This window comes from Saccostrea cucullata, unplaced genomic scaffold, assembly GCF_032062105.1.
Source record: "Saccostrea cucullata isolate Sc308-1 unplaced genomic scaffold, CSIRO_AGI_Scuc_v1 ctg142, whole genome shotgun sequence".
Lineage (NCBI taxonomy): Eukaryota > Metazoa > Mollusca > Bivalvia > Ostreida > Ostreidae > Saccostrea > Saccostrea cuccullata.
In genome coordinates, this window is record NW_026939327.1 from 185,132 (window position 1) to 201,618 (window position 16,487).

The window sequence follows — 16,487 nt, forward strand, 5'->3', positions numbered from 1 at the left end:
GTGAAGTTGCTGAGGACGTACAGAACAGTTAAGTATTTACGGCATATATGAACTCGAGGGGTAATTTCTTCCAACCTTTTTCCACCTTCTTCCTTGTAATTTGTGCATTTGCTTTTGATGATGTTATACCTACAACTAAACAAAACTAAACTTAAAAGGTTAATGCATAACCAATGGATGACAGATCCGAAGCCCTAATTGATATCGAACACTTCTTTGTTGTTTTAAACCAATTAAAAATATCCTTTTACGAAAGTTAATTCTATGGGGGTTATTATTGCAATTCATTTTTGGTTACAACCCGTATCATAAATAACATCTTTTTGGTAAAAAGAAAAAAAAGGTTTATTTTGGCTGATAAAGGACTGTAAGGAGTATTCGCAGTCTGATTAAAAACAAACCCCTTCTTCTATTTTGTCAGTACGACGATAGGAGAAGGGGCTGGTTTTAATCGGACTGAATGGAAGAATATTTGCTAGGACGGTGTACTAGTACTTTCATAACGTGTAGTGCATGCATCTATAAATCATCGGGATTTCAAACCATCGTACATGAAGCCTCACAGAATATTTTCAAATTGCGAACTATTAATCTCTGATACATCAACTTATTTGTCAGTATTCTGAATGGGTTTAAATATGATTGTACTCAAAACATATGGAATAAGGCATATGATCAACAAATGCAGGTGATAGTGGTACATGATTACCGTTCAGTAATAAGAAGAATTGAAATGCAAGTTTGTCAGACAGAGGAGTTGTTACGTTTGCCATTATCGACTCTAGTCAACAAAACATTGAATATAAAACAAATGTGGTAGACTCTGTTGTGTCATTTGTTCCATGCTCATGGGGATATATCGAGTCGACATATATATATGTAGCTGTTGTTAATTGATAAAACGAAACGTAAATTTCATACATGTATATTTGTCTATAAGTGAAACTATAGGCTACAAAGTAAGAGTTTTCTTCTTATCGTGTAGAAGTTTTGAATAATCTCTGCTTTATAAAAAAAATATAAAACAGGTCGGATATTAATGGAGCTCAGTGGTGTTCATGGCAATGTCAACATATTGTTGGAAGATCTTGTTTCTAGATTAAATAGATATTGTCATCAAGGAACTCAAGCAACTTTTATAGTAACTTTAGAATATCGTATGTAGATGCATTATACATGTAATTTTTAAGAAAGTAGTTTTATAGATGACCATTTACGAGATATAAAAATTTTGTAGTTCCGATTTTTTTTTTAATTTGTAGAACCAGTTGGACATATCAAAAAGTCTCATCTTAATCTACAGTAATGCCGTTTATATATCATTGAAAATTCACAATTTGTATTTTACTTCATTTAGAAGAAAAAAATATGTTGTTTTTTTTTTTTAATTTTCCTTTTTAAAATTTATGGAGATTTAAATTTGATTTACACTTTTAAAAATATTTTGTATTACAGTACGCATGAAGCTTCTCCTTAGAAGTTTTTTTTTTGGGGGGGGGGGGTCATCAGAAAAGAATAGGACTTTGTGGAGCATTTTCTAGAACCTATCTCCTGCATTTGATTGACTGTATCCCTTCTTGTAAGTATAATTATGAAGGAAAGGAATACATTAACGGTAAAAAGACAGAAAGGTGATTTTAAAGAATTTCATCCTTTGATTGCCTTGAAGTTTGAATACGTCATTTTCTTTTAATAATTTTTTTTTTACGTGAAATAGTTCGGTTTTTCTTCTTACACTTGCTGATGAATTTCCTGTTGCAAAATAACTACTTAACCTTGATCTCTCTATTGCTATCCTCTGTTACACGAACTTTATAGAAAAAATGTCGAAACAAGGTTTTTTTTAATTTATTTTTTTTATTTGTTATTGTTTTTTTTTTTAATTCCTGTTTCGAAGCTCGAGAAAATTTTTAGTTTGCTGAAACTACATTAATACATGTATATATTAGATCCACACAAGAGTTGAGCTTTTGTAACGAATGTCGCCCTGTTCTGTTATCATTAAAACCATGATTAGAAGTCTAAGGGGTCATTTATTTCATTATCTAAAAAATATCAAAGAAGGGGTATCAACGGAGTGAAGGGCAGTGATACGTTGTAGGAGAAATCATAAAGGAAATGCCGTTATTTCTGCTATGTATTGTTTTGGATTCGTTCCTTGCAACGAAATGAACTAAATGTTTTATGTATTTTTATATTTGAACACATGATTTATCGAATTTTCTCACGTGTCATTTTGATATTTGCAAAAATGAGGTAATGACCTGCACCCCCTTTACATTTGAAAGATGATATATCAACAAAATTTATAAAAGTAAGGTTTATTTTATAAAGAAAACGGCAAGAAAAACTTATACAATACAAAGTATATAAAACATTTTTACAGTTGATATACATTAAGTAAAATAAAATAAAGTGAATACTCTTCATGCGTTTTGAATAATTCATATCTTTTTAATTTTTGGACAATATAAGAACGAAATTAATACTTTAAGATGAATACAGAGTCGAAAAAAAATTTCCATGAATTTCCATGAATTTCAACAAAATCTTGTGTGTATTTAAGACGACATCTTGTAGATCGTGATTTTTACATTTTTAATTTCTAAAACAAAATATACAAACAAATAGAAAAGTATATCAAAACGTGAAATACGGACTATCATAAACGATCAAAATGAATGAAAATATACATAAATGCAGTTACATGTAAAACATTATATATACTTTATCATTAACATGTGTCAAGTGAAACCAGTTCCTTACACAGGAAGACATTCTGTAAATTTTCATGGAGCTTAAAATTTTTAATGGCGGTATCCCATGTTGATATGGACTTGATCTGGATTTCTAAAAATAGAGAAAAATAATTAATTGGCAATAATATTTAACATCCTTTCAGTCGTTGGGTAGGTTTCATTTCGCAATTCGTTAACATTGTAAGTTCTATATACCAAATATATTAAAATAAATTCTCAAAGTGAAATTAACTTTTGCTTAAATAAACTCAAAATCTAGAGATAAGAATTCTTCAATAGATAATTAAAAAAAACGCTGAAGAATACATTGCACTTTGTCGGTTTTGACAATAGCATTTGATGTACAGAGTACTATAATATATGTGCATGTATATTTGATATATTATCGGAGTAAAAATATATACTGTGTATAGAATAAACATGCAGTACTATATTTACTATACTAGGTTTTGCCACTATAAATGCTAAACATGAAAATTTCATGCCTAGTACATTTAGCACTAATCTAACACAGGAATACTAGTACATAAATAGTGGACAGTAACAGGAAATCAGTAGGATATGATTGGTACGAGGCGTCCGGGAAAATTGAGGCATGCTGTGAAAACGAAAGGTACATGCACATGAAGAAGGAAACTTTTGGGGAAATGCAGGGATGAAGTAAAAAGAACATACGTTTAACTTGCATGACAAAATGGAATTATAATTATTTTTTTAAAAAAGCTGGCATTCATGATGCCAATTCATTAAGTAAAGAGGACACAAGTTCATGAAATAATTTATTAAAATACACCAAAATGTTATCCCTCCTTGATCGATATGTACATAGTTTGAAGAAAAAGACATTTATAATTGATAATTATATTTTTTCATGAACCCCAGTGAATTACAAGCAATTTGAATTTTTCAATAAAATTTACTAGTGTTGCCTTTTGTACAAAGGTTTACAGGACAAATTCGATTTGATAGTAAAGTCAAGACCGTTGGAACGGAGGGGGTGTTGGGTGCCCCCCCTCCTTAAAAACACGTGAAAATATGATGTTTGAAACAGATCAATTTAATTTTGTTTATTTTAACATATACTACAATATTTTGGTATGTTAAGAAACTTCTTCAAGATCGCACCAGAAGGCACGAAAACTGAACACAGGACACTGGTTATGAAAATTCTGGCTTTGAGAAAGGAAGAACCCTCTTAGACCCCCCTCCCCAGTGCCCCCTCTCCCAAAAACTTGTTGATGGCCATGAAAACACATTACTCACATAAATGATTTATTCATATTTAGTTACACGAATTTCAAGTACCTTTTAAAAAGAATATTCCTGTTTTATGGAAAAAAAATTCATCCAGTCAAGTAAAATCTTAACCTAAGCTACATTTTGAACGAAATCCCCTTTCTGTTACTGAATGAATAAAAGGATAAATTTTATATAAGCAAGCATGCATTACATAGCAGAAGAAGGGACATTGTTGTCAAAAACGCCGCTGAATTGCCTTGTATTGCTGTAAAGGTCCTCTTGGTCATTGTCGTCTGGGACGGGAGGTGGCGCGCGACGTCGTGGTCTCTGCAGACGTTGCGTCAAACCACGTGATCTACGCTTCTCAAACTTGGCTGCTTTTGGTGCAGAAGGAGGCTCGAATACCTATAATCAGAATAAAAACATATTATGAAAAAGAGATGAAAATTTAAAACAAAATGTTTTGGGAGGTACAAGAGTAGAGTGCGTTCACGTAAGCTCTGATATAAAAGCAATAACCAAGAAAGGATTTTTCAAGAAGCTTTAAAAATGAAAATGGGATCAGCAATCAACAACTAGTGTTGACTTTGAATCTACTAGTATATCATCAGGTAAAGAGTAGTGGTGTTCAAACCAGCACTATGAGAGTTATGATTTAAACAAAAACAAATGATACATAAGTACTGTAACGTACTGGAGGTTCATATATTTCGTCATCGTCGTCGTCATCATCTTCTGCCGCCGCTGCTTCAGAGGTTCGTGGCGGGCGGGTGACGCTGTGACTGCCATTCGGTTTTCCGTCCACAGGGGACATTTCCATGCCGTTCTTTTTCTCGATAGTATCAAAATTATCTCCTTTATCAAAAAGAAATCAAGAGAAAAAGTGCAATATTTACATTGTCATTATAAGGGATTTACTAAAGACCAAGAAAATTTTTTAGAACACTACCTTGTATAAAATTGTCATCCTGCAGAGGGTCGACACCAAAGAAATTGGTGACTAGTTCCGGGAATCGGAGATCGAGGATCCAGATAATAACACCCAATACAATGCATAATAAACCTAAAAATCATTTATTTTACTATGTTGTATATCAATATTAATTTTGAAAAGGAACAATAGCAAAATTTCACTTTAAAGAATAATTCAAGAAAACTGTCCAAACCTGTGATCAAATTTAAATAAAAAGACGGTCCGAAATGAAATTCGAGCTTGTGTTCGGCACTAAACGGAATTAAAAGTTCGTTAACATTTCTTATGGTGGCCCAGAGAATATTGGCAATCACCATGACACCGCCGGTCAACATGAGGAAATACGCGCCATATTTTAAAAGAATGAAGAAAAGGATTATTGTCAGAACCCAGAGAGGAAGGGCCAACCTGAAAGATGAGGGTAACATTTAAATTAGTATGACTAGGGACAATGGTAATTTGGGAACAAAGAGTGATGATTACAGGTAGTAAGTAATTTAGATTTGAAAAATATTATATTAAAATGAAGTAAAATATTTTAAAGTTTAATGCGTACTTACCACATCATGATATGGGCGTACCACCCTGCCTGTCTGTAATGTCGCCCCCATCTGATCCCCTCCCCGTCAAATATAAAGTACTCAGCAATCCAGATAATGGGAAGGGGGGTTCCTCTAAACTGAGCAGAGCGAAACTCTTGTTGAAAACGACCAGCTATAATGATGAAAAATAAAAAATATAGAAAAGTGGGTTTTTTGTCATGTATATTTTCGATATTGCAAAGATTTATGACAATAACAAAATGAATCTGCACACCTTTCTGATATTCATGTTATTTTACGTTAGATGTTATACTTACAAAATATACCGAATCCTATTCTGCCCTGCTCCCATCTCCAGTCGAAGTGTTCGTTGTAGTTTATGGTCTCATTAAAAGGACCGCGGTTTTCGCCCTCAGCTGGAACCAAAATTTGAATTCAAAAATGCACATACAGCTTTTATAGTTAGTTAAAATTTATTATTTTAAGATACTTTAAGTTAGATTATATTAACTAAACACAGCAGATGGGTTTAAGTTATATACTTCGATCCAAATAAAGCTGCTTAAACTGGGTGAGCTTTTATTCCTCAGGCCAAGCCAGTAATTATATCTGGTAGAGCTTACACAAAGCAAGCTTTCCCAAAGGTGGAATGGGCTACTATTATAAAAATAACAACTGAAAAATCCTATTTCGGGGGTAGGGTAGATCTTTCTATAACTTATTTATCTATAACAACACAGTTATGCATTCACATTTTTGAAATAGAAATCATAACTGTAGTACATATTGAACGTATAGTCACCCGCGAGGCGCAGTGGTTTGAGTGTCTTGAATTTATCCTTGTGTCTCGGGTTCGAATCCACTACGGGACGTGGAGACCGGTCCTTCGGATGAGACCGTATAAACTGCGGTCCCATGGACAACCGCAATAGGTGTTGTCACGAAAAAGATCCCTCACTGCCCAATGGCCCAAAGTGCCGAGAGTAAGTAAAAATTTGCAGCCCTCAGCCGGTGAATGGTGGTGTCTCCATATGAATGAAAACTTTTCGAGAGGGACGTTAATCAAACAACAAACAAACAAAACACACACATTACTCATTGATATAATGGGAGCCTGGATCAGATGACATTGGAGTAATTACCTTTCAGTGTTACATTGATCCCTCGGAGGCCCATGTATACGGCGATATCTGCGGTAATCTCCCCTGCTGATCCCGCTTTATACTTGGTCCTTACGTTTTTGGCCTCGGCGACTTCCCATTCATATCCAAAGTTAGTCACTAGAATTGGAAAGGTTGTCATTAGAATTGTAAAGTAAATAACTGGAATTGTAAAGTTAATAACTAGAATAATTGTAAAATTTAAATACAGAATTGTGAAGTGTGCCTCAAATTTTAAAGTCAGTCTCTAAAATTGTGAAGATAATCATCTCTAGAACTGTAAAGTTTGCGACTAGAATTGTAAATTCCGTCACTATAATTGCAATATATCTACTGTGCAGCAGTAATTTATACTTTAAAATATGTGCAAATTATTACATTTACGTGGATATCATACTTACACATAATAACTCCTCCAATAAATAATGTCACTGTTACACGTATGAACACAAAAATTCTCTGAAATCGTAAACGATACCCTTTGAAAATCTTGAATATAGCTTAGGTGAATATTTGTGAAAAATATATTTTGTAAAATAGTTTATGTTGCGTTTCTTAATTATTATCTATTTGACATAGTATGGTGTATATGTACTGTCATACACGGTCATGAACAACTTGTAAGGCGGCAGCATCTTGAACAAGTTAAGACAGATCGTCAAAATTTCCATACCTCTTTGCCTCGAATTCCAGGTAGGATGATGAAGAATGAAAAAGCTAATATCACAAAGGCGTAAATAAGTCCAGACTCCAGAATATCCGCCATAAAAGGCGTCTTGTCGGAGTCGTAATAGGTCGGGGCGCCATTGGATCGAAGGGCGTCAAACAGGCCCGGAGAAGACATTTTGACTAAATTTTTCTTCTGTTACGTTTCCTCTGAAAAGAAAACAAACAAAAGTTGATAAATTTGCAATATGAAAGATATACATCATATTTACGCATTGGACTATGCAATAAAGGTACTCTAATTAAACTTTTCTAGCTTTATTTATTGGTTGTTTTTTTTTTGTAGATACTATTTAGAAGATTGATTTTGTCTTTCTGAAAATAGAACTTAATTTTTGAAAACAACGACTATGTAAACATGGTTTAATAACTGGTTTAAGTAGGAAGTATTTCATAGAAATTATCAATCCTTTCTTTTTTTCAAGCAATGAGTGATGTTTTTGGGATTTTTTTTAATCGGTTTGGGGAGGGGTGGGGTGGTGGCGGTCATTCAAATTACAAAAGAGAATATCATCATTCTTCGAAAAGGAGGGGGTTGAATGCATGCATTTGTAGTCTGGTGGCAAACCCTATCGCTGTGATGTCTCGTTAATTTTCATACTGTCCGGTTTTTAAGCACAGGTACTCATCAGAGGATGATATTCCACTTGTCCCTTGTCTCACAGGAAACTTAACTGATGTCACAATTACATGGTTAGTATAACGTCGGATATGGCTAAGTGTTAGACGAGGCTTACATTGGATGGTGGTGGTCATGACTCAATCCTATAGTCTTACTTGTGAGAAATATCATATACTACGATGCTCCCCATGTTATACTGAAAAGCCTCCTTTTCTAATTTATTCAACTTTGAGTAGTTTAAAGCATTTAAAATTCTTCTGAAATAATAATGGGAATAAAAACACAGCTATTGCTTATGACATTAACAAGCACTGTTAAAATTGTGTTTCACTTGTATTTATTTATTTTTTTTCATTTTTAGAAAATAAATTTTACATTAAACTGCATTTAGGTACTTAAATCATGTACGGGAAACAAGACAGTTTCCACTCTAGCATCATAAGATCGTATCATTCCTAAATCACCCCGAACAAAAGTCGTGGTATTTAAATTTTACAAAGGTGGAGATAATATTTAGCTTGTCAAAATTCACTTCCCCTTTCATATTTTAGTTGTAAATACCAAAGGTCAGTGATTTTAAACGAGGGTTAACGTTACTTCTTTGAAAACCCATCGTCTATCTATATTGGAAAGCCATATATATAGCAAAGAGGAAAAGTTCGGTGTTTACTTACACTTATTGCTAACAATCTTTTGTGATTGAATGTATATCTCTATATGCATGTAGAATATTAGGCAAAAAAATATGTAATAATAACATAATCTATCAGTTATAAAATCATATCAATAACATTTTTATCAAACAAATACAAAATAGAGCAGACAGCAACAATGTGAAAACAGACAAAATGTGCAGTGTTTAAGATTGTGGAGATTTCGCCTTCACATAAGATAAATTTAGTTTACATGCGTGAACAGGATAAGTTTCTTTAAAGCACTTATAAAAGATACAAAAGATTGGTTTAATTAGCAGGAAGCTGATTAGAAAAAATGCAACAAAAACTACAACAGTACCTACCTTATATCGACATTTCGCTAAACAGCGTTTTAAACTTCCCGTTTCGGGCTGATAGGTTTGTGTCACGTGATACGATCCAATTGGCAATACACCAAATGCGGAAGTACATATTTTGGTGAGACAAGTTGACTGAAGCCCTCTTCAGAAATCACGACAGTCAAACTTTTTTTCTTTCTTTATTCTTTAAGCCAAAGGCTCATCAGATTTACATGTACAACATATAAACACAATAAAGAAAACAGAATAAATATTATATATACAAAAATACACAAAGGATATAGATATCAATAGTAGTTACAAATTCGACTTTCGTAGAGCAGTAGCTTTATATAAAAATTTCCCCAAATTAGACAATTCTTTAACATTTTCGCTACTCATTAAACATACAACTTTAAAAACACTTGGTTTGACATAATAATATTTCTTAATGTACATACTTCTCAAATTTTCATAAAATGGACATTTTAATATGAAATGAAATTCATCTTCAATATCATTACAGGCGCAAAGTGTGCAAATTCTTTGAGATCTAAGTGTATTATTATATCTACCAGTTTCATTTTTTAATTGGTGGTTTGATAATCTAATCTTGGTAAGCATTCTCCTATATCTATCATCAATAGGTTTTGTTAAATATCTTTGTAAGACAAAATCATTCACAACATATTGGTACAATTGTCCTTTTGAAGATGAAGTTACAAATGAAAAAATATTTTGTCTATAAATATCAGTCATCCTTTGTTCAATTATTTTATATGTACAACTATCAACAATGTTAGATTCCCATAAATAGCTCAAACCTAGTCTCTCCAACTCTTCTTTAATACACATAATCCACTTATCGTTACGTAAAACCATATCTTCATAACAGGCCCTAATTATACAATTATCAGTCCCTCTTAACTTGAGCCAATATTTGAAAATTTTTAATTTCATTTTTACTGCTAGTGGATATCTTCCTAATTCACAATATATGAAATTATTAACTGTTTTCTGACCCACTCCTAAGACTCTTTTACAAAAGTTAAGGTGGATTTTTTCGATATCAGTAGCTTTATGCCATCCCCATACCTCTGATGCATTTAAAAGTACACTACTTACGTAAGTATCAAAGACCGATAAACAGTTTTACCTACCGTGATTTCATAAAGTGCAGTCCCAGAAAAAGCTCATCATATTGTTTATTTAAATAAAAGAGGGGGGGTTGGGGGTTGGGGTTAAACCGGCCACGAGCACGATTTCATATTTGATTTGAATATATTTAAATTGATGGAAAGGGAAAAACAACAAGCAAACAACATTGATTTTAAAAAAATTGTAATTTGAAAGATTTTTAATATTTATTGATTCATTGAACTTGTCTGACTAAATGGTTCCAAAGATTTTACTTTAAATCAAATTAAATGATTTATCTACCCGGTTAATAAAGGGAGGGGGGACTTGTAGACCGAAAACACGGTTTCAGATATATGAAATTATTTATTATTTTAAGAAATAAAACGAACAAACAGCATAAGAAGAAAATAAAACAAAACAAACAAGATGTGTTTGTGAAACCCCGATGCCCCCGTATGATTAAAGTTTCTCAAATGCAAGCTACGCTCAAAGGTCAAAGCCAAGAGATAAAAATGCTGTAACCCTAAGAAAAGAATTCAAAAGACATGCCTGGTAAATATGAACGCTCAAACACCAACCACTCAAACGGTTAATGTTTCCTAAAAGTGGGTCAAAGTCCTAGGTAACAAATCTTGTCATAAGAGATACACGTGCAAAATATAAAAGCCCTAGCACCAAAAGTTCAAAACTTATAAGGTCAAGGTCAGAAGGTCAAAAATATTTACACCCGTGGAATGGTCTTGTCACGATAAAACCACATGTGAAATATGAAAGTCCTGCGTAATCCAACTGTTGAAAAGTCATGACCTAGGTTAAAGTTTAATAATTTTTTTTTGCAAAAGTGGATCAAACTCTAAGGTCAAGGTCAAGAGGTCAAATATTTTGGTACCTAAAGGAAGGCCTTGTCACAAGGAAGATACGTGTGAATTATGAAAGCCATATCTCTACACAATCAAAAGTTATGGGCAATGTTAAAGTCTGTGTGGACAAGCAGACAGACGGACGGACAGGGTAAATATATGTACTATATACACCCGAATCTTCGATTACGGGGCATAAAATGTGTGAGTTTTTTTTAATATAATTATGAATTTAGAGATTATAGTATTTATTGATTTATAGATCTTTTCCATGGATACTTTCATTGATTTTTCCTGTAAATAATTGATCTAGTCTGTAAAATATTTTAACAAATCCATCCAAAGCAGATACGATGATTAAATTTTAACCTTGTAATATTCCTTAATCAGGCTAATCGTGCTCTGATAATCGATGGAGTTATTTGTTTTCAACTTTACAAAAACCTTCAACGGATATTTGATTAATATTTCAATGTTACTTTATCTTTTTACATATAATCTGATACTAATTATACTGGAATTCTTATGGGGATCATTGATACATTATTGCAATATTGAAGCGTTTTTTATTGCATTATGTTTTTGTAAAGAAAAGAATGACTAAACAGATAGTATTCTCCCTGTCGTCATTTTCTCCTGTTTGTCACTCAATTGTGTGTGTGTGTGTGTGTGTGTGGGGGGGGGGGGGGGGTAATACTAGGACACTAGGTAGTTTGGTCCGACGCTTGCCAATTGCCAAGTAAGTTTTCTAGGTCCAAGATATGCCCCCTCTCCATCTGGATCAACCCAGACTATTTATAAACAAAATGTAACAACAATATATAGAAACTTATACTACTATACGGTATATATGTTTGAGCATTGCTTACGATCATTAATTTATTTTCAAAAACTATCTATCAAAAGAGAGGGGATGTAATATATAAACCATCATAACTAAAATTCTTTGTTAGATCCACTTCTTACATATTTTTCCATTCTTAAAATGTTTTTTTTTTAAATCGTCTAACGTCTTCATAATAATTTTTGAATTTCATCTTGATATACAATTTATTAGAATTTGTTGGGGAGGAGGGGGAATACCTTGGAAACATCAAGACTCTCCTCAGAGCAGTGGAAATTTAAGTTTATGTGTAATCGATCATTTTATCGATTGCTACGCCATTACTCATTGGAGCAATATTACTTTGTTTACGCGTTGAAGCCATCTCGTTACATTTTGTTGCTGGAGAAATTGGAATCGGTTGTCATGGTAATATATTTTCGCGCATGATCAGCAAGCTGACATCCATCGCTGTCTGCACTCTTAGACATTGATGCGTCTGAGTCTTTTCTTCTAGATTACATCATTAAATGTTCATTATGAAATTCCAGTTCTTCGAGGATTAATGGTTTATACATTCACTGCATTTCTTGTAAGTATGATTCTTTCCTTGGTATAGATACACTAAGTAAATATCGATTCACCTTTTCAAAGAAATTGGCAGAATGTATGTGTTATCGCCTTCGTACGTGTTGATTTGTTGATTATAACTACTAGTATACTCCCAAAGAAAAAATATCATGGGCGGATCTAAAGGTATTCTCTATTAAGAAGTTCATGGCTCGTTTTAATACCCCCCTCCACCCTTCAAGGAGTATTAAAACGAGCCACCAACTTTTCAATAGAGAATAGATTTGAAGGGTATATACATGCAGCGAAAGATATATAATACAAAGAATCGGCTTGCTTGGAAATCTCAGAGTAAACAATTTTAATTACATTGTATATAGCCATACATAGTTTTACCAGTTTAACCTATTGACCCATCCATCCCAATGTGAAAAGAACAAATATCCTTACACTGTTCTTTTGTAAAAAACCAATGATAACGCGCACATATCACTTGAAGGCAGTTGACGTGGGACCAGAAGTAATTGTATGTTTTAAAACTGGGGTGGGGGTGAGGGTTCATATGCAAGGTGATGTCTCTCTCGTAAATGAATGAAGTACTGCCACTGCTGATATTTTGTATTCAGTAATTCGTATGGTTATGAATAGGCCTAACTGATGTACGTGATGAAATACAACTCCGTATCAAACTGTCATTTAAAGTGGAAGTCTAAAAACTGGTATATTTGAGCATTGAAAATACCATAAATTGAGAGTAAAGAGACTTAAATTTCAGTAGATGATTTGCGCTCCAACAATTATTGAGCGACACATACAGGTACACATGCACTGCTCCTTAAGCTACTGTATTATAAAATTGAATTATTTATAAGCCGTTGCAAAATCAAGCATTGTTCTAGAATCCATTCATTCGAACCTGACCTGTGCTGTAATATTTCATTATTCTGAAATCTATTCATTTATTCATAAAATCGTCATTTTTGAAATTGAAATCATATACGAACATGTACCAGTAAAATGTATACATGTATCTGCATCACAGGCACCTGACTTTACTTATTTTTCTTTTAGTAACAAAAAATCTATCCCTTACCTTACGTGGGGGGGGGATATTTTTTTCATAAAAAGAAAAATAAGTAACGTCAGGTGCCTGTGATCTGCTGGATAAATCACCATGCAATTTTCGTGTGTCTCAAAAGGGGTAAAATTAAATGCTTGAAAATAAAGAACAAAAATTATGATTAGTAACCAACAGGATAAATCAATATAAACGTGTGAATGTAGATTCGAGGGAGGGAAAATATTTAGGGGAAATTCATATTGTGGACTCAAAGTCAGAACCAGGAATTCCAGTGGGGCGAGGGGACCACGCGCTTTTAAACGTACTAATTTATACTATTAAATTAATTTCTTTAAGGGTTGTTGCAACCCCCCCCCCCCCCAAAAAAAAGAAAACAATACTGGACGAAAAGCAGCATGCAGTAATCAGTTTTGTAAAAATAACATAGGAATTACTAGTAATTAAAAGCTAAATTTCATCAAGGACAACAAGAATAGCCACAAAATTCTTACAATACTTGGTCCTGATGAATGCAAGGAATAAAATTAATCGCAGTATCAATATAATTGTTAGTCTACAAACTTAGTAATTCAATAGCACGGTCAAGAATCCAAGAAAATCGACCGTGCCTAGCTAAATGCACGTAAAAGCCTTAATATAAGCGTACAATATTATCAATATTGACATAGTGCCCATACATTTCAGTGACCCATTGACCAGTGATGTAGGGAAGATGAGACAGCGAGAACCTGCTACATGTGTACTTACCATATTCACAGGACTGCTACTTTGTTCTTACAGTGGTGAGTCGCCATCGTGTGTTCAGTTAGATGCAAAATTTTATATTAATTAGAAATTTAGAATGCAAGATGTGTTCTTGTTCTCCCTTGCAAATATCCATATCCACGGTCCGTATGAAGCAATCTCAGTTAATGGGAGAGAGAGGGCAAAAGAAATAACCTACTATAAGCAAAAAGTATACGCTTTTATTGAAAACTGCAACCGTAATATAGCTATTGATATTAATTTCTTCTCTTTCTAGCGAATGCCATTGGATGTTTTGTTTGTACCTCACTCAACAGAGGAAACTCAGGTTGTGAAGACACTTTCAATAATACAGGGAAATACTACAGATCCGATTGTAAAGCCAGCCGAGACGGGAGAATGGGGATGTTTCCAGCGACACAGTGTATAAAGATGGTGGCCGAAGACAGTGAGTAAAGAAAGTATTACTTTCAGTTTTAGCTCACCTGAGCCATTCACTCAGGTGAGCATAATGGACCATGGCCCTTCATTTCGTATGCCAGACATATAAATATGAATGACTTTATTTCAGCTGATGCTGGCTTTTCTTTGATTGTGAGAGATTGTGTAGTGGACAATGGCGGTACGACGTCAGAAACAGAGATTGGGAGACAGAGTCACTGCGGCTGGATGAAGGTCATTAAGTACAATGGACGCCGCATGAGTGGCTGTATTCTTAGTTGTGGACAAGATGGTTGTAACATGGCTAGTTGGAGTAGACACATATCAGTTGTTACCGTTATGCTGGTTTTTATTATTACTAAAACATTGTGCTAGTTTTGAGTGAAATATGTATATATATACAAATAAAATCAGGGGAAATTCATCAATATCATTGTAACAATCCATCCAAATTGTACTATATAAATCATTTTCTGCAAATATCAGATAATACATTAATTCCCTCCTGGATATTTAAATATGAATATTAGAATTTAGAAAAACATTTATGGTATTAAATTGGTTTTGTTTGGGAAAAAAGAGTACAATATTGAATCCTATAAACAAGGAATATTGTATCCAGTATAACTTCTACATGTACAGTCAAACTCTGATTTCTTAAACTCAAATGGGTCAAGAAAAAGTTATGAATATCCAAGGATTTAAGATATCAAAAGTAAAATACTGAAGGAATGATTATTTGGGATTTCCAAATCACTTCGACTATTCACGGTGTTCAAGATATCAGAATTCAAGATAATAAGGTTCAACTGTATAAGGAAATATAGCTACATAATATTTTTAAAGTATTCCTAACTGTTTAACAAATTATGTAAAAGTTAATCTTACCAATTGGATTTTACCTTAGTACAAAACTCATACAGTCTTTTCAATATAGTTACACAAAATGACATTTTTTCTAAACTTGTTAAAAGATCTTGAAGCAGATATGTGCCAAATTTTTTTGAAATAGAAATTTCAAATGGACCATGTATACTTCTAGAAAATGTTATTTTGTAACCAAAGTTTTATATGTTGCAGAAAAATGTTAATTAATAATTTTTGATTGTACCTATATCATTTATTTAACACTACCTTAATTATGATGTTAAAGTTCATAACATTCTATACTGCAAGTGATCTTCAATTGTGGAAGTATATTTTTCCCTCTTTGCATACATTATTTTGCAAAAATAAAAGAATGAAAATGTTACTTTAAATATCACCTTTTCAAGACTCTGTGTTGCAGCTTTGGGATTATGTATATTGAATGTTCACATGTAATTCTTGGATTCATTGTAATGTCAAGATAATCTCTATTATCCTGCCTAATTGTTTTAATTGTATTGAAGTTATTCTGTTGTGTCTCTTTTCAAGACCTTTTTTGTATAAAAACATTCAAAAAGATGAGGAATATATACAGATGTTGTTGTTTTTTTCTTTGTTCACTTACTTGCATTTTTAGATTTTCTATACAAGTCCAAACACAACTGCCAAGATACACTTCATAACTTTTAATTTTTTTTTCTATGAAATATAGAAATTGACATATCATTGTGTGGTAGGAGCAATATTAAAATAAACATGATTTAAAATCTTGAAATCACTGAGTTAGAGAAATACGCTGTACAAATTTTCACACAATATAAAAAGCTGACAACAAGTGTGGCTCAAACCAACTCTGAAGGGTGTGTTCCGCGAACGTCTAAAACCTATATAAACAGTATAATTATCACACTCAATTAAGAGGCCCTCTGAGGGGCAAGGGTAGCGT

The 16,487-nt window shown here is 33.1% G+C and overlaps 2 protein-coding genes across 2 annotated transcripts; one reads left to right on the forward strand and one right to left on the reverse strand.

The window, feature by feature from the left end:
- Positions 1-1,925: 1,925 nt before the first annotated feature.
- LOC134252877 (dual oxidase maturation factor 1-like) lies at positions 1,926-9,167 on the reverse strand. Its single transcript, XM_062735422.1, has 11 exons — positions 9,040-9,167; positions 7,347-7,549; positions 7,075-7,132; positions 6,656-6,793; positions 5,831-5,929; positions 5,532-5,685; positions 5,165-5,379; positions 4,948-5,061; positions 4,693-4,853; positions 4,255-4,403; positions 1,926-2,850 (listed from the first exon to the last, which is right to left on the reverse strand). The coding sequence occupies exons 2-11, from the start codon at positions 7,515-7,517 to the stop codon at positions 2,808-2,810; spliced, it is 1,302 nt and encodes a 433-aa protein (XP_062591406.1). The 5' UTR covers positions 7,518-7,549; positions 9,040-9,167; the 3' UTR covers positions 1,926-2,807.
- Positions 9,168-12,214: 3,047 nt separating this feature from the next.
- Positions 12,215-16,131, forward strand: LOC134252879 (uncharacterized). Its single transcript, XM_062735423.1, has 4 exons — positions 12,215-12,430; positions 14,174-14,271; positions 14,511-14,681; positions 14,805-16,131. The coding sequence occupies exons 2-4, from the start codon at positions 14,202-14,204 to the stop codon at positions 15,047-15,049; spliced, it is 486 nt and encodes a 161-aa protein (XP_062591407.1). The 5' UTR covers positions 12,215-12,430; positions 14,174-14,201; the 3' UTR covers positions 15,050-16,131.
- Positions 16,132-16,487: the final 356 nt, after the last annotated feature.